The sequence below is a fragment of the Pteropus vampyrus genome, unplaced genomic scaffold, assembly GCF_000151845.1.
Source record: "Pteropus vampyrus isolate Shadow unplaced genomic scaffold, Pvam_2.0 Scaffold2, whole genome shotgun sequence".
NCBI lineage: Eukaryota > Metazoa > Chordata > Mammalia > Chiroptera > Pteropodidae > Pteropus > Pteropus vampyrus.
In genome coordinates this window covers 28,807,898-28,834,620 of record NW_011888783.1, presented here as the reverse complement: position 1 = coordinate 28,834,620, position 26,723 = coordinate 28,807,898, and the positions used below count along the sequence as shown (strand labels likewise).

The 26,723-nt window shown below is 39.6% G+C and overlaps 1 protein-coding gene and 1 pseudogene across 8 annotated transcripts in view; both read right to left on the bottom strand.

The window, feature by feature from the left end:
• Nucleotides 1-26,723, bottom strand: part of ACVR1 (activin A receptor type 1) — a 122,205-nt gene that overhangs the window by 28,851 nt on the left and 66,631 nt on the right. For all 8 annotated transcript variants that reach the window (XM_011359063.1, XM_023530026.1, XM_011359091.1 and 5 more), the window contains 4 exons: nt 25,504-25,577; nt 7,393-7,656; nt 5,024-5,235; nt 1,350-1,449 (listed from right to left, as the gene is read on the bottom strand). In XM_011359063.1, coding sequence (XP_011357365.1) covers nt 1,350-1,449; nt 5,024-5,235; nt 7,393-7,656; nt 25,504-25,570 — 643 coding nt within the window. In that variant the 5' untranslated portion in view covers nt 25,571-25,577. The remainder of the gene's footprint in view (nt 1-1,349; nt 1,450-5,023; nt 5,236-7,392; nt 7,657-25,503; nt 25,578-26,723) is intronic.
• Nucleotides 4,155-4,270, bottom strand: LOC111739727 (annotated as a pseudogene).

The window sequence follows — 26,723 nt, the reverse complement described above, 5'->3', positions numbered from 1 at the left end:
GTCTCCTTTCACTGCCTCTCACCACTACACAGGAACTCTCTGGTTTATAATCAAATAGGATGTTAACTGGTACAAAAAGACAACCCAGGTTGCACGCAATGCGCACATTTGTGACTTTTCCATTTTTATTTTCCCCACCGCAGGGGGGGAATGTAAAGTGGCATTCAGAAACTGCTGGGCCTCTGTGTGCCTGAAGGTGCTGGTTGCTCTTCTACTACCTCTATCTGTCCCACTTTCCACTACTGGGTTTGGAGGTGTTCTATCTCCACGAAAACAGGAAAGCCAGAAGATGGCAGCAAAGTGGTGGAGGTAGCTGATGATAGCCAACTACCTCCCCAAAACTGCCAAGTCCAGCCCTAAGAAACCAGGAGAATTAGGAGTGCATGAAGTGGAGATGCTGACAACCCATCATGGCTAAATGGCCTTCTCTACAGTTCGTCTAAAGGGGAAATTAATGAAAACTATCATGTAGCTGGCAAATAGCCACCAATTACTGAAACGTAAAACTAATAAAAAGCAGGACTTTTAAAAACAAGCATTTTATACTATCTAACTAGAAGGCAATCTAGCAATATATAAAATAGTCATTAAAAAAGGTCACAATTTTGACCCAGGAACCCCAATTCCTGCGAATTTATTCTGAGCACTCAAAAGAAAAAAAGCAATGTGCACAAAATCTTTCTCTAGTACTGCTAAACATAAATTAAGATTCAAAAGACTATTATTGCAGTCTTTTAAAATATTTGTGCTATGTACAAATGTAAGAAAATGTGTGTGAGCTTAAAATTGTAAAAAGGGACACAAATGATATATATACTATGATTATATACATCTATGTATAAATATGTTCCTAAATGGGAAAAATGTGAGAGGCCACAGAGAAATGTATATAGTTCTTGTTTAAATAAAGCAGTTATAAAAGTAGCTTTGGTAAATTGATTTTATTATTTTTAAGGCAGGGGAAGAGTGAGAGGGATTAGTGAACTGTAATAAGCAAGTTTATGGTCCAAAAGCCTACTTACCTCAGATCATTCAATACCTATAATCAGGAGCAGCCATATTAATTCATGTTTCAAGCAGTCCCAACATCCCAAAGGGTATACTCGCAACTGAAAGCTTTTGACTAAGCATTCTCTATACCAACTAGTGATAGGTTCCTCTGACCGGGACTTCAGGTGCTCTAACACAAGTCGTAGAGAACAGAGACATAGCCACACGTCATGGTTACCCAGCATCTCCTGACATTTAACAAGTAACAGGCAAGAAGGAGATCTTCCAAGTTTCACTCTACTTCTAGAAGCACAGCTAATATTGCATACAACCCGCAAAGGAAAGGAAAAAAGAATTACCAACACACTCCAACAGTGTGATCTGACGAGCCACTGTCCTTTGTACCAGAAAAGGTAGACCAGATCCACTTCCTGATGTACATGAATGATCCAATAAATCCTGTGGTTCAAGACAAGAAAAAGAAACTACTGAAAAACAGCTCTCAGTTCAGAGTGTGAGCGTGCATGCTGGAACTCAAAAAGAGGCAGCAAACCCAGACACGTGACCCGTTAAGTGTGCATGCTCAGCCCCAGTGGTGGAAGGACTGGTTTTATTTCTCGGGAAAACCAGAAGCTAGCCCTTTCCTGATAGGTGTTCCTGAGGGATAAGTCCTTTCTTGCACCCAGAGTTCCTTGCACCCAGAGTTTTAGAATTAAATATATAAAGAAGCTGAGTGGATAAAGTTGAAGATGCGAATTAGAAAATTCAGGAAGCAGGCTGAGCACAGGGGAAACAACAGAAAGAAGAGCAAATGGGACAAAAAGAGGGGAAAGGGCCTTCAAGTCCAAGGGCTGGGCATAACTGATCATATTCTCCTCTGCTTATAAATATCTATCAAAGGATCCACATTAGTTGACATGGCCAACTAAGGGATTCTAATAAGGAACAAACAAATTAGGAATAAGGAACAGATGACTCTAATGTTGCCTGTATTAGAAAGATACCAGTGGCCATGTGAGTCATCAAACTGGTACACTCAAATGGAGAGGAGCTACTGGATGGAGGTTACCTTTTAGGTGAGAGAGAAACAAAGGGGTCACAAAATTAACATCTACATGTCTTTTCTTAATGTAAACTACCTACAACCACAGAGGAAAAAAAGAACTTTCATTAAAAACATAAAACCATGCTCCATGCTTCTAAAAAAGAACATATTGAGAAAAAGATTCCAAATTAGTTTATTCATAAATTTTTCCTTCTTAGGAAAAGAAGGAATCAGCCACGAAGCAGAGGTATTTTTATATCAGGAGTGGATTATCTGTAATAAACATTATTGTGCCCAGGGTGATGGTGATAAGGTTGCAACAGTGAGCTAACTTTTCTCAAACCTTTCTTTCCCACACATTTCAGCTGGCCTGTTAATGCAATACATCGATTTGTTTCAATTTCGTCTACATTTTTACTTACTCTGAGCACCACTGTGAAGTACTATTGATCAGCAAAGTTAACAAAAGCTGAACATCCAAAGGAAGAAATTTAGAATCTTTAAAAACCACAAAATGGATAATCAACAAGAAATTGAGTATAGATGAAATAGTTTCACATCTCCCTAACTATCCATTTGCTGTTCTTTTTTCTTTTTATTTATTCCATTTTTTGAGAGAATTCTGAAAATTAAATTATGGGGTTTTTTTTCCATAATACATAATCCTAGTTCTAAACCTAGTTCATAGCCGTAAGGAGGGAGAAGGGGATGAACTCAACCAAAGACTAACAAACATGCAACTCCTGGACCCCAGGGCTTCTTTTCAACATATGGGGTGTTGTTTAGTAAGGTGTGCTTTGTCGAATTATATAAATGAGCATATCACTTAAATGAGCAAGTATGTAGACCAGTAATGACAACTTGTGTTAAACAGTGTTCTTTACTGTGTTATTATATCATGATATACTGTCATCTAACATGATTGAATTGAGAAAACTATTTTAGCATACACTCCCATTCCTCTTTCAAAATTACAGAAGCTATTTAAACAGTAATTTACACGAGATATTCCTATTATTGCCCACGGTGATTAGCTATGTTAGCAGTTCTGAGGAATGAAGTTCTGACTAATCTATTTTAGTATCTTGCTTTGCAAAAGCTTTGTCAGGATTCAGCCTTGTATCTTCTTGCTACTAACTCAATAAACATTTAATTTTACTTAAAACTTGAAATAAATGTCTAAGTGCATTTCTAACAAAAAACTGTATTTCGCATTTTTTTTTAATGGAACGTCCTATCTCCTCTTTTCCCAGTTTTGATGTACCACAATTTAAATAGGTAAAACAAAGCTAAACAAGGGTTCTTCCCCGCTTTCATACCAAAAAGTACACTTGAGATGAGGAAGGCAGCAGAGAGGGATATTTCCCAGCCTGTATCAGGTGTAGCACCTGAGCTACAAAGATTGGTGAGGGCAAGTCTTCTCCAGCAAAAAGGAAGTTGGAGGGTAGGCTTAACTGCAGAACTGCCAGACATTTTTAAGCTTGTTGTCTAACAGGACAAGACTTAATCCAAGATGATTTCAGCTGATACATGGTCATGGCATTAAATAACATTGAATCGCATTATAAAAGTATAACCAGATTGTCTTTCAATTCATCAAGTTATAACAAGGGATCTCGATTTGATACTGGTGTATCTTTAACACCTCTCTAACACTATCTTCACATTTTTCAGAGCAGGCATCAGACTCAGCGTCATCTCTTTAAAATGTTACTACTTTTCTCTTTTGCACTTTATGGTAACCTACTTATAGCAAATGATGATGCCCTTTTCTCACTTAAAGTTTAATGTTTCTTTAAAATTACACTTGACAAACAATTTTAAACTGTAATAAAAGACAATCACTTTTTAATGTGATCTCATCATTTCAAAATATGCCAAAGAGTATGTTTAAAACATATAAATACAATAGTTTCTAACACTGTGCTGTCCGTTAAGGTAGCTACTAGCCACATGTTGGCACTGAGCAAGTGAACTGTGGCTAGTCTGAACTGTTATAGGCTGTAAGTGTAAAATACATAACAGATTTTGAAAACTTAGTTTAAAAAAAAAAAGGGAATGTAAAATATCTCATTAATAATTCTTTAGCAAATATTTTTTTATTTATTAATCTTAGTTATGCCTACAGCACCTAGTCTTACTAGGTGGTCTCCCATCCAAGTACTAACCAGGCCTGACCCTACTTAGCTTCCGAGATCAGACATCGGGCTTGTTCAGGGTGGCATGGCCATAGACCATGGATCCACTGGGGCGCAAACCCAGGACCTTCTGTGTGTAAAGCAGATGTGCTAAATGCTACACTATGGAACCATGTCCTTACATTAATAATTCTCTATATGTTGAAACAATAATTATACATATTAGGATAACTGATATCACCTGGAGTTGAAATTAATATTACCTGAGGGGTTATTTTTTAAACTATTTTATTAAGGTGGCTACTAGAAAATTTAAAATTATGTATGTGGCTCACATATTTCTACAGGACAGCACGGGTTTAACCAAATGACTGCACTCCACAAGGGGGCAGCACAGGAGCATGAAAAATTTAATAGCAACTTTTTTGGATGTCAAGTTTTAAAGTCTTAAATTATAGGGTGTTGAAATAATCTAGGAAAGTAAGTGATGTTTAATATTAAGCAAAATGTATTTTTTTTGAAAGCACTTTTATTGCTAAGAACAGAGTAACCAAATACCATAAACTCTAAGGCCCCCACTCCCAACATTATTGGCAATTATTCTCTGTCCTTTTCCCTCGCTCCCTCAAATCTGCTAAAGTCAATCACCTTTCTCATTTAATGTAAACGCTGTCTAAAATGAATGCTTTTGCACGGAGGAGACTAGGCAGGTGCCAGCATATGCTTGCTTAGGTCATCTGTGCACACTAAGTCACCCAGTTACTGGTTAGCGTTTCATGCTCAAAATAAGAAAGCATCCATCCCCAGCTATCTTCATTATCCTTGGGATTCCCTGGGGTTACAAACTCACTGCTAAAGTGCTGTCTCCAACATTGGTGGTGATGAGCCCTTCGATGGTACCATACTCCACATCTCTGGGATTGAGGCGTTCTTGGTTGCGCCTTTTAAATTTTCGGAGAGCGAATACCAGTAGGCAAGCTAGAAGGCATACTGCGAACACTACGGACAGAATAATGAGGCCGACCTCCAAGTGGAAATTCTGTGTTCCAGGAAAGGATTTCCCTGGAGATGGGGGAGAAAAGGGTAATTGGCTGTAAGGATCACTGTTTACTTATTATTTAGTATTTATAACCAATACCCTAAACAAATAGCTCCTGATCCAGACCACATAGTCTCACAAGTCACAAAGTGTTAAAACTAAAATATTTCCTAACTACTGGCCAAAAGCCCAGCCATTTTTAACCATTATTCATTTAGACACGACTGGAGAAATTTCCATTGAGAACCAACTGTATTAATGCATGTATGTTAAAGGGCTTTTGAAATATAAAGTACTATGCCAATCTCTGGTATTACTCTTATAAACTTAGATTTGATCTGTAAGGATAAGAAAGTACTGTCTGAGTTAAGACCAAATTACTCATTGTATCCTGGATGTCTGTTGCTGAATTCTCATAGATCTTTTTACATCACAATCTCTGCCTAGGAACCCATTCATCCACATCTGTTCCTTTACTCACTTATTTGACATTCATTCACTAATTTATTCACTCACCTAATCACTCATTCACTCCCTCATTCAGACATTACTTCTTAAAGTTATCCATTTAAACATCTGTGTTCTCACTCAAACATATCACTCAAGCAATCATTCACCAAGACTTCCTACTTGTCTAGTGAATTAAATCAAAATTTCTTAGTTGGATAGTCAAAGTCCATAATTAAAAGGTCCTAAAACAACAATCACCTCTGAATTTCAGACCCCTTCATGTCACTGTCACCACTCCTTGTTCTTCCCCACATATGATTTACTCTTTTCCACGTCCCTGGCCCCTTCAGCCATCTAATCAATCTCAACCCTAACTCCCTTTATACATTTGTTTTAACTTTCCAAATCCAAATTAATCAACGACTTGGCACATCTACTCCATGCTACATGTCATTTGTACGATAAAGTGTAAAACTAATTATATACAACATTAAATTGTAAATATTGTGCCTCCCTAATTAAATTAGAAATTCCTTAAGAAAATAAATTTTCTATTACAACTCGCAGAGTCTAGCAGGCTGTTCTGCAGATTAGGAATTTTTCATTGTATAGGTATGATTTTTGTACAAATGTAGACATTTCTTCATGGCCATCAATTCCATTAATAACAATTAACTCATAAAGTTTAAGAGTTAAGTTTATTATATCAAGTAGCCTCTTAGTTTTAACCGTTTAAATACTTGATCTCTCTTTCAAAAATCTTCTTTTATTATTCGACTCTTTTTGCTTATCAAAATTTAACCTTTCGTACATTCTTTAAAGTCATCATCTAAACTTTAAAAATACTGTAACACAATCTTGTATCAGTTTTTAAAAATTTTTCTGTCTCCTCCCTTGCTGACTGACATTTCCAATAGTGGATGCTCCTAGTACCTTCTCCTACTCCACTTTTTGGTTTGTTTCTTTTGTGAGTACAAAATTAAATAATTAAGCCTATTTAAAATGTATGATATAGTAAGAGAGTGAATTTAGCTTGGCATGAGTCTACAAAGACTAAGTACATTAATATTTGTAGGGGTTTTGAGATGGAAATTTCGGGCTCATTTTATATATGAGGAAACAGTTTCATAGGAGGACTGATTTCCATTGGATATGGAATCCATATTGAAAGTAACATAGAGAAGATTCTATATAAACTACAAAGTACAAGAAATCTAATGTGGCTTTAAGTTTCAGTGATAGATCACTGGGATCAGATATGGGAAAAAAGTTTAGAGAGTCTTTCCTTGTCTCCTTCCTTATAAAGACAAAAAAGCATTCCACTCAGTCACCTGAGTCGTATGCTCCATGTTCCTCCCTACACACTGAACAGGAGGTGAGTATTTACTAAGCAGAATTTTTTCAGAAATGATGAATGGCATCATGGCTCCTTAACAGAAAAGGGTTTCAAGAGCTATTCGCCTACTCATGACTACTGAGAGAGATCTGGCCAGCCAAGATGTTTCCAAGGTGGACACTGCCTTATCAACTTTCTCAAAAATGTCCATCCTCCTTTTACAGTCCAAAGGCCATGACTTTCTCTTCCTCATCTGAGATATCTTTCTTATCGCCCACTGCCTCTGGTTCAGAGTAGGAGGAAAGCCTTGTGGCTACTTACACCTTTAACCCACACGGAACTGGGCAACACTAACAAAAACCCTTGATCTAGAAATAGAAAAGTCCATGGGAACCTTTAGTGGGTAGCTGGGCCGTGATGTTCCTGTTACACCAGTCCCCTTGGCAGCACTCCACGGCTTGGCCAGGTGATGGCGGGGTCTTACAGGTCATCTTCCCCTGTTCATAGACCTGGAAGCAGCCTTTTTGGTAGACGTGGAAGCCATCATTTATACTCAGTGAGGAAAAGCACTGCTGGCCTTCACAGTGGTCCTCGTTCCCACAGGAGAGGCCTTCACACACACACATGTAAAGTTTGGGGTTTACCTTGGGCTTCTCGTCTGCAAAAGGAGAGAAAGGAAGAGGGAAAAAAAAATCACTGCATGGGTTTTACACTCACTGGGGGAATAATACAGTTTCTCTTAAGACCATTACAAAAACATTAACCAAACAAAGTCAGGCCAAGGATTACCAGTGGCCACGAAATCTACATTCCGTTATCTACATTCTATCTCTTTCTTGACCAATCACCAAATAATAATTTCTAGATATATGAATGCCTTTATAAAAGCTGTGTGCCCTTTCAGATCATACTAGGCCAAAGAATGGTTATCATTTGTCCACGGGCTTCTGAAAATGAATGTCTACTTTTGTGGTTTTCATGTTATCTTCGACCTGATAGGCTCTTAATATCCCAATTCTTGCATCAAAATAAAATGTTTTATTGGAACATAATGCTCAGCACTTTTATTTTATGGAGAAATAAAAAGAATATTTCCTAAATATATGGCGGCTGTTAATACCAGTTCCCTCTAGTCCCATACAAATCTTCACCAACGAGGAACGTTAATGCTCCTGCTGTTACCTGTCTGCTTCAGAAACATGCCGTATAATAAGAGTTTACAAGTCTAAAATTACAAATCCATATTATCGATATTTTCAGCTAGATGCCTAGACTAATTTTTCAATAGGCGTAAGACTGAAGATTTTATCTTTACAATGGGAATCCATAGCTTCTTACCTATTTTCAACTAGCAGGAAAAAAATCTGGCACCAAAATTTGAGGATGAGGACCCAAGAAGACAAATGGAATAGAACAATATAAGGTAACAGGTAGGACCCAAAGAGCAGACCACACCTGGTGGGCCCAAGGGGCAATGGAAAGAGGCAGAAACATATCATCAGTGAAGCACACCTAATCAGACCTGTCGCTTCCTGAAAACACTCATTTGCAATTTAATTTTTCAAATCACTCTTTCTTTTCTTCTTCCTTGTTAGAATGATTAGTTCAGACTTGCTAGTCCCAACAGTTTCCACTAGTGGGGAAAGAAAGTGAAGATAGAATATAAATGGCCAAGTACTAAAGGCCACTAATTAGTTAGCCAAGGCCATTTTCACCAAAGCACTGTGCATATAAGGAAATTCAGCTTTCAGAGCTCCCTCCAATAGTCTAAAGCATAGACAGGCTGCCTTCTGATCTTCCTTGAACCCTCTGTCGTAGGTCTGTGAGATAACTTTTTTCTTAAAATAACAGGTCAGGTAGCTGTGTTTTTAAAAGACCTTAAGGTAAGTCTTTGAAAATGTCAAGTTCATTTACACAGATCTGTGTGGGTGTGTGTAGAGATGTGGGTTATCTCAAAAAGAAAAAAAAAAGTGTTCTTAATCTTTCTTCTTCCCTCTTCAAAGTGGAAACTAGTTCACTGCCCACTGTAATGTGGGTGCCTCGTCCCACAGAGTAAGTGCATGCAGACACAGAGACACAAGCCTTCTATTTATAATTGACTTGTTAGTTCTTTTGAAAACCACAAGGGGCTCATCCAAGAGCAAAGACATGCCTGAAAGCAGAAAAACCAAAATAGCCGCTGACAGTGTATGTATGTCACCAATCTCACCCCCGAGAATGAAGAGCCCTCAGACATTTTTAATGAGCAAAAACTTTAATGAGCTAAGAGATATTCTTTATTTTCCCTGCCTAGAGAAATCCAAGAGAAATTCCAACACCAATCTATTTCTATGAGGATGAGAAACATATATATCTGTTGACATAATCCAGCAAAAAGTTTACACTTGCCAAAAGTGAGTTGAAAGATAATATTTCCAGGGAGTCTAGACATGCTTGCCACTCTTGAATGGCACAAAGCAGGCTGAGGGCTGCCAACTATGCTGCCCAACAGGTGATGATTCTTTGGAGGGAAATGGATGGGTGTGTGTGGAGGAGGGGAAGGCGGGGAGGGAAGAGTTAACAATGTCATATAATTTGTTTGTGATCTACAGCAGAGAATTAAAAAGACTATATTTGAAAACTGCAACAATGCAATTTATGTAAATCTGAAACATAAGCATCTATTTTAAAACTCTAAATATTTTTTAAAAGTCATGCATGTCCAAGGATACATATCTAACACATTAAAGAGGTCGTGTCTGTTGACGCTGGGTTGGGGATGAGTGGTTAGCACTGAGACAAAGGGGTAAAATAAAAATAGATTAGCTGTTTATGAACTGATAATGAATTAAGGAATTACTCAACCAACCGCTAATAGAAAATTTTCCAAAAAATGTTACATTGTTGCTGATGTATACTACGTAGTTAGGCCTACAATGGTTGATGGTTGAGTCTGTACTGAACATGTACAGACTTTTTTTCTTGTCATTATTCCCTAAACTACTGTTTACATAGCATTTACATCGTTTTAGGTATTATAAGTAATCTAGAGATGATTTAAAGTATACCGGAGGATGTGCATAGGTCATATACAAATACTATGCCATTTTATATAAGGTATTTATTTGAGCATCTGAAGATTTGGGTATCCATGAGGTGGAGGTTGTCCTGGAACCAATCCCCCAAGGGGTGACTGTAACTCCAGACCATAGAGGGCTCACTCATCATTAAACCTACGGAAATAGATGGTCTAGAGAACCAAAGAATTAACAACACTTTGTGGTTCTAATAAAAAATATCTAATTAAAAAAAAATAAAATGCAGTAATAATAATTTTTCTAATGTGTCCCCTGAGTGAAGTCTGCTTTTAAAGTTCCAGCACAAACTGAACTCTAAGTCCACAGATGGAAGAAGGGACACTGCCTTTCCAAGGTTTCTAGTTCCTGACAGGATGTGGGGATGGTCTGACAGATGTTATGCTATAACCTAAAGAATTTTGCCAGAATTCAGCAGCCTCAAGCAAATGACATCTTTAGTAAAATTCAACTCACTGTAACCACTATGCAGTGTACACAGGCATAATGGAATACAGATCTTAATCAGTTCTTATCCTGCGGGGTCATAAATTAAGTCAAAGGGGTTCATTCATGTATCAAACACTCTCCTTGAATCTTTATATTCCTACGGTAGTTGAGTAGAGACGACCAGGGGTTGACTACCTTAAAGCTGGTGATTCTTTCAGTAAGATGTCCAAAAACTAGAGTTTTCCTATCTTTCCATCAATAATCAGGAAAAAAAGGGGGGGAGGAAAGACAGCCACTGATGACATGTAATAATTAACTCAATCTCTGACATGGAGGAGCTATAAGCTTAGTCCAGCAGTTAGCTAATAGGAAAACACAAAACCTTCACCAATTTCTTACTATTTTGCTTCTCACCGACGCTTCATCTTCTTAATTTGTATATTCCCATGTAACTAATTAGCATACAGCCAAATGTAAATGAAGACCCTAAATTCATAAGACTATAAAAATGACCACAGGCACCCACCCACACTCCTGCGCGCGCGCGCGCACACACACACACACACACACACACACACACACACGTTAGTTAAATGCCACTCTGGCAATTTTATCCAACAGAGGGGATTAGTCAAAGAGATGCCAAAAGGATTTTCTGAGCTAGGATTACTAATTCAACAAAGAAAGTTAAAAGCTAGGTAGTAACATTTTCAGATCTTAATATCCATAATTCTAAGGAACACAGCAGGCCCAAGAATGCCCATGACTCACTGTTTTAGCCTTGTCAAAATTTAGGAATAACCATAACATGTGTGGGCCTGTGATATTTTATTTGGAGTAGAACTGTGGTGGGAGAGGTGGGGGCGGGGAGGGCCGGGGAGGGGAACAGTGTGAGAATTATCACAAAATCCCTTTAGGGCCGAAGGTAAGGTTCTGCGAACCTCCATCTCTCAGATCGTGATATCAACATAGACACATAAAGGGACACCAAGGAATGGATAATCGCCTCGCCTCCTGTGACTGATTTTCCACAGTACAAACAGGAGGCAGCATATATGATATGAAATATTTTACACTTGCCAGTGCAGATAACCAGGAAGTGCCCTGGCAGAAGGCAGCAAATCTACTCCACCTAATTGACATTCATTTAAATAATTCAGTAATTTAAATGTCAAGCCAGAGGTATTCCCTCTCTGGGGAGCTCACCCACATTGTTTGTTCTAAAAGGTATCTCCTGGCATTACTCAGTGTTGTGGCTGGCACTGCGTGCCCTTTGTATCACCACCACAAGGCCCATGTGAACACACTGCAGACTGGGTCTGGCTGGGAGCAGCAGGGAATTCTCGACGCCTCCTGGGAGGATCAGGGCTGGCTCTGTAACTACAGGCGCAGGCTTGGAATCCCAGGGGTTCACCACAGCCAAATCTTTTAAAAGATTTTTATTGTTCTGGGTGATAGATAGTCACCTCACCATCTGGACACACCTACTCTCATAGCCTAATTCTAGACTGGCAGAAGACAAGGCAGAGCAAAGAGCATCCTGGACTTTTTAAGATTTTCTACAGTTTGGAATAATCTTGAAGCCTTCTGTAAAATTGTTCACATATTTATGTTTTAAATGGGACTTGAGCAACAGTATGGACTTATCTCCAACGTCCTCCCTCCCACCTGCCCAGTCATGCACTCCCATAATGCTTTGAGGCATTTAAACTGAATATTATGCTAAATGGTGCACAAAACTTCGTATTTCCCACTAACGTCTTTGACACAACAGATAGATGAGAAAATGCTACAAGTAAACCAGCCTGTAGCTGTGATCCCAGGGGTCAGCACAAAGGAACAGGCTCACCTCAAAGTAGCACAAATAACCATGAGGTTATTAGACGACTGCTATAAAAGTCCAATAGCTCAGAACTTTATAGGCTAAAAAAAGGAACCCCAAACATCCCTGGACTCCTTCCAACAGTATGAACGATTCATTCATTTGAAATGACAGCTTGTATTAGACTTATAGATATGGGAGTCCTTCCATCGCCTTCTAATCCGAGAGAGCAGTTTGGCACCTCTCCAGAATCGGAAAGCATTTGAGATCTCTGGCATTAAACAAAGGCTTAAGGAAGGATTTTGCAATGCCAGGTATCATTGCCAGCAAACCTGCTCCTAAGACAGAAACACAAAAGTCCGCCCGGAAAGCCTAGTGAAGGGCACCTGATGGTCTGGCAAGCAGGCAGGCTATATGCTCAGGGGTAAAATACACCAAGTGCCTAAATGTTCTCATGATAAAATGGGAGCACCTAAATCACTTTTTTTTTTTCTGATCAGAGAAAATGATATTTGGTAAAGCCAAGAAGAGAATGTGTTCTAGGACTTACGAGAGAGAATAGATGCATTTGAATGAGATCACATATAAACTAGAACAACAAAAAGAAGGTTTTAGGATTTCCAAGATTTTGAACTCATGATGCTTATGCTCCAAATGTATTCTCCCTCAAGGTTCCCTAGCTCAGCAAATGGCATCCCCAGTCAGATGTACAAGCCTGATTCTCTCTGGCTTCCATCACTCTCAAAATAGAGACACAGTGGCTAATCTGGTCTACAGAAGTCCTACTTAATGTGATTTCCATCTCTTCAGCCTCTCCCACCCCAGGTCCCTGCAATTCCTGGAAGGTCTCCTTCTGCTTCAGGATCTCAGGACCTTTAGGTACTGAATTCCTTCCACATGTAATGCTTATTAGCTCCCTCCCTGCCAACACCCCATCTACCTAGTTAGTGTCTATCATCCCCTCAGATCTCGCCTTACATGTTATTTCCTCAGAGAAACCTATGCTCACACACCCAAATTTAAACTAGGAGCTACCTGTATACATTCGCATACACATGTCTGTGTGGTGTTTCCTCTAGAGTGTGAGCACCATGAGGGTAGGAACTGAGCCTACTCTGTTCACCATTACTTATCCGACAACTGCCTCAGTGTTTGGCAGAAGTGTAAGCCTCATGAATATTTGCTTCAGAATGAATTTTCTCTTCACAGAAAGGATTTAGAGGTGGGAAGAGACACACTGCTAGTTTTCAGAGCAGACTGAGCCTATAAAGTCTTTAAATGTCAGCAGAGATCCTAAGGCAAGGTTTAGTCACCAAGCCAGCATGTCTGTGCAAACCACTTCTTCCTTGAGGAGCTCACCTCAGGGCTCACCTACTCAGGCTTACAAGTGTGGAAAATCAGGCCTTCTTGTGGTGTGGTAGGTTTTTTGTTTGCTTGCTTGTATGTTAGAAGAGGTCAAACACAAGAGTTCCTAAAACAGAGAATTAATACACTGATAGAACAGTAGGACTGTTATGAGTAGTCCTTCTTTGTTTGGCTAATTTGAGGATTTTTAGCTCCTATGAGGCTATGGTGATCAGGATGATCAACACAAAGTAAGTGCTTGGCTCTGGCCAGTTTGGGGAGGTCACGCAGGACTTGCTTGCTCAGCAGTGAGACAGGTGCCCCTGGTCTTTCTGCCATTTTCCTCCTATCAGTGAAAATAATGGCGTTTTCAGCAGGGAGCGGGGAAGAGTGAATTACATCATTTTCCCCTTCTTGCTTTGCTGAAGGTGATAAGGATTCCGAAGTCATCCTGCATTTGAACTGCTGAAGCTGAGAGAGAGAAAAAAGTGCCATCTGTTTATTTTGTGTCTGGGCTGACTCCTTGTCTGTGAAATAATCTCTGTAAATTAAGCCTATTGCCGCAGCCACACCTTCTATTTCAAAGCCAAAAACTCAGTCTGTGTTTAAGTGACTAAGAAGCTAAAGAACATTGTGGGGTATTGACTTAAGACAATATTGGTCTGTTTTTTCCCTGCTTTTTATGATTCCCTGAATGTAGCAAAGACTTGCCCTTAACATATGCACCATGTCTGTGAAGCAACTCCTTAATGAGGGGGAAAATAATGACTCCTTTCTTTGTTTTGTCTTCAAACTTCTTCTTCAGAGAAGCAAACAATTATAAGGCCTAATGGAAATTACCTACTGAGGAGTTATTTTAGAGACCAGAAAATGCCTCCCCATCCCTGCCTATATATTAACAATGCCCCTGTCTGATTAGGGAGAGTAACAGAATACCACATCCTGAAGAAAGAGGGAAAAAAAGACACAATGAATTATAAACATTTCAGAGAAGTCATTCCTTCTTTAGATTCAGAAGAGAGCCGGTGATATGGTACCATCTATAGAATGTCGCTGGCTAGGTCTGTTCGCAGTGTGGGAAGAGGTGTCCCAGACTTTTTGGTTGTTCCCCATCCCAAGGGACTAACTTGGGAGTGTGTGGCTGCTCCAGTGAAGGTTTCCTATCCAGGCTGGATATGGAAAATTCTGGTTTTACATGAAACCTTAACAAGGGCTCTGAATAGGATAGGGCAGTGGAGAAAAAACTTGGGGCAGCTTCTGTGCCCAGCTCCCACCTCCACGTCCCTTCCCGTGCCCTACTGTAGACCTTTTACTTTGGGATCCAGGGACCTGTCCTCCAAAGTTGCCAATTTTTTCTGCTTACCACACAACCACACCCTTTCCAGAGGTTTCAAACCACAAAGATAAACCCTTCAAAAGATGGGCAGGGCTCCAATTTGTTGAACAGTTGTCTTACAATGCCAGCCTCCAGGCATTATGGCACCCAAATAAAGGTGAAAATGTACAGAATTAAATTCCTCCTCCCTGGCTCCCTATTCTACCCCACTCCAGAGAAATGCCCAGAGGGAACAAGGTAATGTCTAGACTATTTTCTTTCTAGCCCAGATGAACCCCACAGAGATTAAGATATCCAAAGATGAAATACTGGGCAGAGCCCAAGTCTCTCTGATATGGTTACTTCATCATCTGTTTTCCCAATTCATGTCCCAAAGCCCTAGCAGAACTCCATGAAATGTTAATAAAGAAAGGAATCCCATGCCTTCGAGCCCATGAATATGTGTCTTGTGCATCTGTATTCAGGCCTTTATAACCTGATCTTTGCTTTGCATATCTTCTCCTCCCTATCAATCTAATTAATATGGTCCAGAAGAATTTATTAACTTCCAAATTCAACACCCTTAAGAAGACTGGCTTATTAGTCATAAACTTAGGATCCTACAGTCACCATGAAAAGGCTGAGTTTGGGTCATTTTGAGTTTATTCTTTTTTATCTCTGAGCCCGCAGAGAGGCTCCAGGTGCCTACACTCAAGGTAGAAACCGGAAGCATTTCTTCAGAGTGCTGTGAACTGGCTTTTCAAACACACTCCCTTCCCCGCAATCTCTGTGGCAGGGCATACCATTCCCAGCTTCCACAATAATCTTGGGCCTTGGCAGAAGAAAGGCAGCTAAATCTGAGATGTGTCACGAGGCCACTGGCTGGAGAGCAAGAACATCTAAACACAAACCAAGGCGAGAGCAACGGGCCAGCGTTTCTGCAGATTCTCTTTGGCTCCCGTAGCTGCAGAGCACTGACAGCCTAAAGATAACCCAAGTATCTATGAAGGGTCACTTTTAAATAGTAGCTTTAATACCACCAGTCATTTCAGAAGTATTTCCTTCTAGAGCCTGCTTCCATCCACATTGGCGTGCCAAGCATGCCCAACAATGGCAACCCGCTGAAGAGAAGAAAACCCAGAAGGAAATGGAAAGAGTCCCAAAGGGGAACAGACAGCTCCCAACATGCTGTGATTCTATTCTGTGCCCACATTTGGACTGCTGAGACAGAATAATCTAGCAAAGAGACATCTTGTAGAAGTGACTGACTGACAGTCATTGGGGATTAAAGAGTAGGTAGAAAATTAAACATATAGTTTAACTCAATACCTCCTCTTTCTATATCTGAGGCAGCATAACCCATGGAAGGCTACCATCCAGGATTTTTTTATGAAGGCCCATCCCTCCGAGAGAAAACTTTACCTCTCAGTCTGTTGGACCACAGTTTGTCTGAGCAAGGAGAACTATAAGGAATCTTCACCACATACTGTACGTACACAGCCACTGTGGCCACCCACTAACCACAGAAGTGCCAAACAGAACCGCTCAGAAGAGCCTGCTGCTTTTTTCCTCCCTTTTGAGCCAGGGCCAAAGTTTCCAAGATCTTCCTAAACACCGTTAAAATCCACCCAGCCCCTCACCTATCCACCAAGTGAGTCCACACTGTCCTCAATGGCAGCTGGCCAGAGGCTGGTGTACAAGGGACAGGTGCTCAGTGGGCTATTTTCAGTTGCTATCAGCTCAATCGGGAGTTGCACATGCTTAGTACGCAGGCAAGTTTTGGTTGCATTTCAAACTCTGGGCAGCCAAGAGACATACACCTTTCACAGCTGCCAGGGCAACCAGCTGCCCAGTGCTCCTCCCAAGACGGGAGCAATGAAAACAGTGTAACCTGGTCAGCCAACATGCCAGTGAGCAAGCTGTACCTCTCGTCTCACTGCCTGGGTTATTCTGAGCTGGGCTTATTGACACTCCATGGCAACACAGGAACAAAGGGCCAGCTACAGGGATTTAAACGTCTCAAAAAAGTTGCTAGAAAAGTCAGCAGCTCAGGCATCTGCTTTCATAATAAAAGTAGCAGTGGAATTATTACTAGATTAGTGTTGTTTGCTGCTGTTGTTGCTATTATTTGTGAACCACCTGTAACAAAGGTGTACTCGTTGAACCAAAGTTTGGTTTTTCCTTTCGCTGTCTCGTTTGTTGGCCACCATTAAGTTGATAGTTGGTATGCCTTTGAAAATGCAGCACTTGGGCCCGTCTGCCACAACACTGCAGGAAGACCAGATTTTCTCACCCCTTTACCACTTATCTTGCCATGCCCCGTGATCCACTTCCACCACACAACTCTTCCAAAACACACAGACTGTCCTTACTTAATCTTTCAAGAGCCCTCACTGCCTTCAGGCACAGAGCCCTGCCTGCCAGGCTAGGAGGGCCTCAGCTCTCATCCCAAATCCCTTCTCAGACTGCTCTGGCCATGCTGGACTGGCCAGGCGGAGTCCTCCATCGCCCTACTTCTCTGGGCTTAGCCCCTGCCCTACCTAATGAGTCCTTCTCAGTTCTTCCTTTTCTGGTCTAACGCCTGTTTATCCTTTCGTACTTTGCCTCCCTGGGCTAATGTCACCAACCTCAGACCTTCCCGTGGATACTCCCAGTGCTATGCTATAACCTTCGTGAATCCCTGACAGCAGGACCACTCTGAGTTATGCTGACATCACCAGTGCCAGCCAGTATACTCATGCTAACTCATCAATTGAAGGAATCTAAGATTGATTCTTTTGACCGATTCTCTTCCCTCAAACTCAGAATAAATTCTTTTCTGAGAAGGAGATGCTCTCTTATTTCTCCTCAGCCCAGAAGAGTCCCTCTGTCTCTTAAACTCTCATCTTTCTTATATGACAATAATTCTGATTATTGTAGCCAACATTATTTATTCATTTGTCAGATATGCGTTGAGTCCTGACTACATGCCAGGCACTGTCTCAGACACTGGGGATAAAACGACAGACACCACCAAGTCCCAGCCTCGCGCACTCTAGAGCTTTCTTTGCACGTATTCCCCTTAGTTCCTCACAACTACCTTGTTACTGTCTCCATCGTGCTGCTGCAGTAACAGATCTTGAGAAAGGCCTGATTCTTATGCATGAACAAGGCCTTCCGTTCAGAAGACACTCTGTCTAGCAACACCACTTAACTATTAAAAATTACCCTAACTCTTCACAAAACTGACATTGTGAAGCACATGAACTATGACATGATGTTAAACATAAAGAGAAGCCATGACTATGTAACTGTACATGGCATTCTGTAGTATTTTATACATCTCGAGAGTCCATTTCTATTCTGGATGCGGGCTGTTATAGACTCCGCTCCCCGCCCCCATCTATTCTTTAAGGTACCAGAATTCATAAGACAAAACGAATGCTGCAAAAAATAAATAAGAGGTCACTCCTCCCTCTAAATCACCATTTGAATAAAAAAGACAGGCAGAGTTTTGTGGGGAGTTTTTTTAAGGTGAATTTCACCACCCCCTTCCCAAGAGGAATATCAGTCTTCCTCCTATTCCTTCTCTCCTTCCCACATCCCCCAAATATACACGTCTTAGAAAAGTCCATGTTCTGCTCTAACCCATAACAAAGAATTAGATGGAGCATCTCTGTGGTCTGGGAAACACCCTGCTCTGCAGAGCTCAGATTCAGCTGATTAGAATCAGGCAGCAGCTGTTCCAATGTTATGACCAAGGATGAGAAGGCACAAATGTAAACTTGCCTCTTCCTGTCAAATCACCAGCCTGGAGAGAGAGAAGACGTCAGGCTACATGAAGGTGTGAAAAAATAAAAAAGTTCAGGCCAGCTTTGTTCAAAAACATACAGGTTAGCTGTCAGAGCTTTCACCTGAGGGCAGTGAGCTCTAGGGAGCAGATTGGCGTTATCTTTGTTAAACTATAGATTATGACCCCTTTGTGGGTAGTGGGATCAATTTAGTGGTTCAAGACAAGGTTTATTTCTTTCTTTGTAAACGAAATAAAACTGAATAGGATGAAAAAGGAAAAAAGATAGGTGTACATTAAACATAGTAAGAGTAATAACTTTCATGAAATTTTTGTTTCAGCGGCCTGCGGTTCCTACTCTAAAATGCTTCTAAATGTAGCTGCACTGGGTCTAACTCTAAAATGTTTCTTACTATGAGTCACAGTGAAAAGTGTGAGAGCCACCCCACCCTGTGTCTTACACTATTTTGGAATCAACATGAGTTCTGAGTAATTATGACTATTTCATATAATCATTATCTATGGAAGCTTGCCTGAGGTCATGCTGGGCTGCAGAGGGAAGTTTCCGAGGACAGTTAGCAGTATTTTGGAAGTTAAAAATTAGTTTTTAAATGCCTTTTGTTTTTCTTGGTGTTTATTTCTTTTCAAGAGCAAAAGTTGCTGGGGGGTGGGAGGTGGTGATTCCCCACATCAACGAGCAATTCTCAGACACCAGCAGAGTTTCTGAGAATTCAACTCAATTCTGACGCTATCTTCACAGAGAGAGAATCAGGTAATGGGCTCAGTTCCACAAGACCACCTTCCACTTCAGATTCCAATCTCAAGCCCAGGTTGTTTCTTGTGCTTCTCACCGACTGGCTATGAATCAGAGATTCCCATGGGTTCGATTAATTTACTAGAATAGCTTACAGAACTCGGGAAAACCTGTTTACTCACTAGATTACCAATTTACTACAAAGGATATTATGGGATATGAATCAATAGCCAGATGAAACGACATAGAAGGCAAAGTCCCTAACAACGGAGCTTCTGTCCCCGTGGAGCTCAGGGCCCACCATGGTGGCACATGGCAACATTCTAGTTCCCCAATGTGGAAACTCTCCAGAAAGGGACCCACGAGCTGTCTTTTTTGAGATTTTATGGAGGATTCATTATATTGTCATGATTGACTAAGTCGTTGACCACTGGTGACTGATTCAACCTCAATTTCTCTCTCCCCTCCCTGGAAATCAGGGAGTGAGGCTGAAAGCTCCAATATTCTAACCTCAAGGTTAAATCCAGATGAGGGATCCAAAAGTCACCTCACTAACAAAACAAGAAACGCCACTGTTGTTCTTATCACTTAGGAAATTCTAAGGGGTTTGGGAGATGTGGATGAAGACCGAATATATAATATAGTCTTATCATCTGACACAATATCATAGTTGCATGTATGATGTTTCTACAAATCTCTTCTGCGCTAGTTTGTCCATAAAGAGAAGATGGCATCCTTCTCATTCTTGAGACCTATCTTTGTAAAAGAAAAACTTAGAAGCTATTTGCACTGCCCACTCACTGTTGACCACAAAGAAATCATTTAGTGAGCTTGGGTCTTAGATTTGTTTTCCCTTCTGTTCAATACTTGACTTGAAATGAATATTTAGAGTCCTCTCTACACCCCACTGCTACCCCTCTCTCATACAAATATGCAATGAATATGAACATTTTCTAATACTCACTAAAGAAAAAAATAATGGATGTGGCTTTAGTTTAACCACCCACCTCTGAAACAAACATTCCACGGGAAAGAAAAGCAAAAAGGAAGCTTTGTCACAACTCACCTTCCATCAGATAATGCACCATCATTCTGTTAGCTAAGAAAATGTGACAATAAAGAAGCAGTATCTTCAAAGTGTACAGCTTCATCAGATGTTTAAATTTTAAGTCCTGGTAGTGGCATATAGCTCAGTATATCTTATATCTCATCTCTTTCCCCCAAGTCTCTAATTTGATGATGTGTCAATGAAAAAGATTTTGTTCTTAACAGAAGGGATAAATTACAGTAATGAGAAATGAGAACAACAAATTTAATACTGAGACATTTCTCTTACATTCATTCACCCCTTCAAGAACTTTCAGAATCCTCAATAATGAGAAATTCAAAGAAAGGCTTATTTATTCTATTCTCCACCCTGCCCGCGTCCCCACCCCACCCCCTTTCCCCTCGCCCCAGTGGCAAAGAGGGGCACCTCTGTGGTCCCTAACAAAAGGTCTATTGAAGTTATCCCCTTCCTTCCCTCATTGAGTAATTGGGCTGGAAAGTCTGAGTGGCAATGACTTTGGAAATACTAAAATCAAGTTAACCCTGAAAATAATTTAGGACTTAGCAATCTTCTCTAGGACAGGCAGAACTCTGCAAAAAGTCCAACCTTTTCTGCTGTAATAAAATCTAACTATGGCTTGCAAATTTGATAAAATATGGGTCATCTTAGTTTTGAAATATATCTGAGAAGCAATATTCCATTTTAAGTATTTGTGTCATGGTCACCACCTGCAAATCCTCACAGGGACAGAGGGAAAGCCAAACATGGAGGCTCTGGAACAAAAATGGACTTCTCCCTGGTGGCATAATAGCAGTATTAGAGCATGATTAGTCTTATTAATGGGAAGGAAAAGGAAGGATATACGAGTAATTAGGACTCAAGTGCTCTTCTCTGTGAGAGCAAATAAAACTCTTCCTGCAGCTAGAGTTGTATATATAATGAGCATGAAAAATGAATACTGGCATGAGAGATAAGAAATAAAAAATAAAAAAAAAACAGAAATCCAGGTGAAGGGGCCTCATCATTCGCTATTACAATTTCTCACCTCAGTCTTTAAAACAGACTAGGTTGAGCTGGATTCTAGCATGCACCAGATTTAATATGAATGTGGATGTGAAAAATGCAAAATTCTGAGGAAGACTGATGATGACTAAAACTTCTGAACACCATTTCTTAAAGCATATCATACCTTTTGTGTGGCTGTATAACCTTAAGCAAGAGTTTTAATGAATTAAAAAGCAGATTCCCCTGCCCCCCAAACCTATCTCATTAGAGTAATCATGAGGATTATGGGAAACAATGCATATAAAGCAGGTAGCCCAACATTTGGCACATATTAACCACTCCATAAATATTACCTATATAATCATCAAAGAGGTAGTTATAGCAAGCAGTGTTTTCCTAACTAATTTGGTCGTTTTTTTGCCCCAAAACATTTACGATTCTACAGAACTTGAGAAATGTTCTCAAGTACACTCATACTAGCCAAACTCTATCAAAATCACTGTTTGGGACCTATTATTTGAATTCTTAACACTATTTCTAGACAATATTTAAGAAACATTTGGGAGTAATTGGGAAACAAAGGGGAAAAAGTTTTTGTTATTGTTTTTTTATGTCTAAGAAGAGTACACTACCCAACAAAATATATTAGTACAAAGTCTCTACAACTTTCTTATTTATAGCCCAAGAATGTCATTTGGCTTCACTGAAGCACAACTAATAAGATGCCATAGCTGTTCTGCAAACATCAAACTTGGGTCTATTTCCTTTTAAACACGGCGGTCTAAAGCTCTGTACCGAACAATCTATGGGGCATGTATAAAGATTTAATTTATCTGCCCTACTATTCATCACTTTTGGTTAAGTCTTTTATCCTTAATATTTGCTTTGTAACTAATGTTGAGTATATCAGACAGAGTGTATTACAATTGGAGGTTCTCGGTGGATTTTTTTTTTTTTTAATTCCTCGTAAATATGCAAAAACAAAGAGTCTTTTCATAGAATATGCTCCTGGCAGATAACAAGGAGTTGAGTCATGGAGAGAAGATAGGACTAAGGCAACTGCTATTATGATTAGAGCACTCTAGGTTGTAGCACTCGCTGGATATTGTTTTAAAAAAAAGCCATTGCAACTGAAAAATGATGTGTTCTTTCCCTTACTTGTAAACATCCTAGTGGTGGTGGCATATTAAACAGCAAAACCTCAGTGGCAATCCGTGTCCATTCCAGCCAGACTAACCAGTTTCATCATATATCTTCACTATGGCATTAAGAAGTCATTTGCTGGATTCTTTGGGCAGTTTAAGAGCTAAAAGCAGGAGAAACAACCAATAGCATGGCTGTTAATATTGTTCCATAAATGCCCTTGTCCCCTTCTCTTTCTCCTATTCCTTCTCCATTTCTCCTCTATTCGTATTGCATTTCCATCTCAAGTTCTCTTCCATATGCTTTTTTCTATCATGCCTATACCACAGGTCCACTAAGGAACTGCTTAATACCGCATAGAACTGATACTGTACCTAGAAAAAGTCATGGAATTTGGAGGCACTTTATTCCATGACATTCTTTAGATTTGTTATAGTGATCACAGTGTTTAGCAATTAAAAAGAGAAGAAAAAATTCTAGAAACTTGCCTGTTATGTCTCCAGACTTGTCAAGTGTCCCTTGGGGAGGGGGTCAGATCCTCTAGCTGTGAACTACTATTAACCCATCAAATCTTTCCAGCCCATTTCTTCTTAATTCCTTCAACCTAGGATGAACCTCTCTTCTGGTTAAAACACCTCCAATTCCTTTAAACTTCACCATGCAGGATCTTTATTTCATATCCTCTTGACACTAATTAAAATCACTGCAATATTATTGGAATGCTTTTAACAGCATTGCTTACAGCAGAATCCACACTATAGATACCTAAATTGACTTACAAAAGCACCGTCCAACAGAAACTTAATGTAAGCCACATTAGTAATATCACATAATGTAATAATATTAGATAACATAGGAGAAAACTTAAATGACTTTGGGTGTGGCAACAACTTTTTAGAGGCATAATCCATGAAGAAATAATTAATAAGGTAGACCATTAAAATTAAAAACTGCTCTGTGAAAGACAATGTTAAGAGAATGAGAAGACAAGCCACAGACTACGAAAAAAAACATATGCGAAAGACACATCTGATAAAGGACTGTTATCTAAAATATACCAAAAACTCAAAACTCAGAAATAAGAAAACAAACAACCCGATTAAAAAATGAGCCAGAGACTGTGAACAGACACCTCACCAAAAAAGATATACAGATGGCAAATAAGCATATGAAAAGATGCTCCATATCATATGTCATCATGGAAATGCAAATTAAAACAAGAGACACCACTACACACCTATTATAATGGTCAAAATCCAGAACACTGACACCACCAAATGCTGGCAGGGATGTGGAGCAGCAGGAACTCTCATTCATTGCTGGGGGAATGCAAAATGGTACAGCCACTTTGGAAGACAGTTTGGCAGTTTCTTACTAAACAAACTATACCATACAATCTAGCAATCAGAATCCTTGGTGTTTACCCAAAGGAGATGAAAACTATGTCCACACAAAAACCAGCGCTTGAATGTGTATATCAACTTTATTCATAATTGCCAAAATCTAGAAGCAACTAAGATGTTCCTTCAGTAGGTCAACGGACAAACTGTGGTACATTCAGATAATGGAATATTATTCAGTGCTGTAAAGAAATGAGTTATGAAGCCATGGAAATATATGCGGGAACTTTAAATGCATATCAGTAAGTGGAAGAAGCCAATCTGAAAAGACTACCCACTGCATGACTCCAACTACATGACTTTCTGGAAAAGGCAAAACTATGGAGGTAGTAAGATGATCAGTGGTTGCTAATGATTAAGGGTGGCAGGGTAAAGGATGAACAGGTGGAGCACAGAAAAATTTTAGCACAGTGAAATATTCTGTATGACACTATAATGGTGGATATATGTCATCATTATATATCTACCCAAACTCATAGAATGTACAACACCAAGAGAGAACCTTAATGTAAACTATGAACTTTGGGTCATTTCTTATGATGTGTCAATGTAGGTTCATCAATTGTAACAAATGTATGTCTCTGCTGAAAGGATGTTGATAATGGAGGAGGCGACTCATGTGGGGAGTGGAGGGGAGTATGAGAAATCTCTTTATCTTCTCAATTTTGCTGTGAACCTAAAAAATAGCTTAAAAAATAGTTTTAATAAAGGGAGGGAAGGAATGGAAGGGAAGAGAATTAAGTCTGATAGGACGAAGAACAAACTTGTTTACTGTAAGCCAAACAATACACAGTAAAATCATATGCCACTTAACAATGGGGATACGTTCTGAGAAATGCACTATTAGGCGATTTCATCGTTGTGTAAACATCACAGAGCTCACTTACACAAACCTAGTTGGGACAGCCTACTATACACCTAGGCTACAAGCCTATACAACATGCTACTGTATTAAAAAAAAACGCAAGATTAAATCAAGAACAAGAGGAAATGATGCAATCAGGAGACACGGTAAACATAAGATGTATGAGGTTGCTGCCAGTATAACACAACATACAGTTTTATATCAAATTCTTTTTTTTTAAGCAGAAAAGTACAATCTAAATTAATGATAAAAAGTATAGTAAATACATAAAGAAGTAACATAACCATCACTTATTATCAAATATTATGTACTGTAGATAATTGTATGTGCTATAGTTTTATATGACTGGTAGCATAGTAGGTTTACTTACAGCAACATCACCACTAACACATGAGTAATGTATACCACTAGGAGATTTTTCAGCTCCATTATCTTAAGGAACCACCATCATCTATGCTGTCTGTCCTTGACTAAGATGTCATTATGTGGCACATGACTGTACACTTATCCTAACCCAGATAGCCGTGAGCCACTTACCTTCCATAGTAGGGGAAGGGAAAGCAATCATCATTAGCACAGGAAGAATCATCACTCCTTCTACCATTGTACAACTGTGTAGGGAAAAAAAGAGATATAAGTAAGACAAAAAATTTAACTGCAGTATGACAAGTTAAATTAAGCATACCATCTTCAAACTGCCATTCAAGGCCTTTCTTACAAATCCCCCTCACATATGTTGCCTTATTTCTTAGTATATTTAAACATATACCCTTTACACAGATCTAAACAAATCATCTTAAGGAGTTAATCAGATGTACCTCCTGCTGGTGACCACTCTCAGGTGACTTTCTCTAAGCTTACCCTCTCACAAAGAACTCACCAGGGACATGAAAAATTCTCAGCTAATAAGGCTTGGCATTCCCAAAGGATTTTAGGTTTGAATTTTATCTTATCCTATTGAATGTAAAATTGGCACTAAATTGAAAACTCTGAGAAGCATGAATAGACTGTTCTAACATGATGTTAAAGATTAAGTGAGTGAATCATTCAACCCAAATTACCATGGTTAAGCCTTACTTCTCGTTTAAAAGGATTGCAGGTAAAGCACCTTACATCATCGCATAGCCCAAAAGGAAAAAACAAAAAAACAAAAAAACAAAAAACCCTACAACAACTCTCTCACCTATGGCAAAGCAATGCATTCTTACGATAACCTCAGATTTAACAAAGGGTAGACATACAAACTGCCTCATCTTGGCCCCCAGGGCCCTCACAACCAGAGGTAAGTTCCCCCAATATTAACCTTATCTCTGTGCCTTTGAACAGGAACATACTGTTGCTTCCCTCTGCCTCAAATGCCCTGAGCCTCCCTCTCCATCCCTCTCCTACCTAATTCATGATCTAGCTCAAAAGGAAAATGCTTAGTGAAACAACTCTCCATTGGCAGTGATTTCAATCCCACAGCACTGGTGGAACGACTCTCAGAATCAATTACTTGTCTGTCAGTCTCTAGCCTAGCCCATTTGTCTCCAAAAGGGGTGCATGCATCCAAAGGTCATGCAAGACAACTAACTGACTTATGAGATGAATATCTAAAAATGTTTATCTTATAAAAAATGTTTGAATCTAATAAAGCAATAAATAATTTGAGTCTTTATTTGGTTTCTTTTAGTTCCTTATGACAGTTCAGTACAAGAGGTATTTTTCAGAAAGAGTGGGAGTTATTTAATGTGAAAGGGTGGACATGTTTTGCTTAG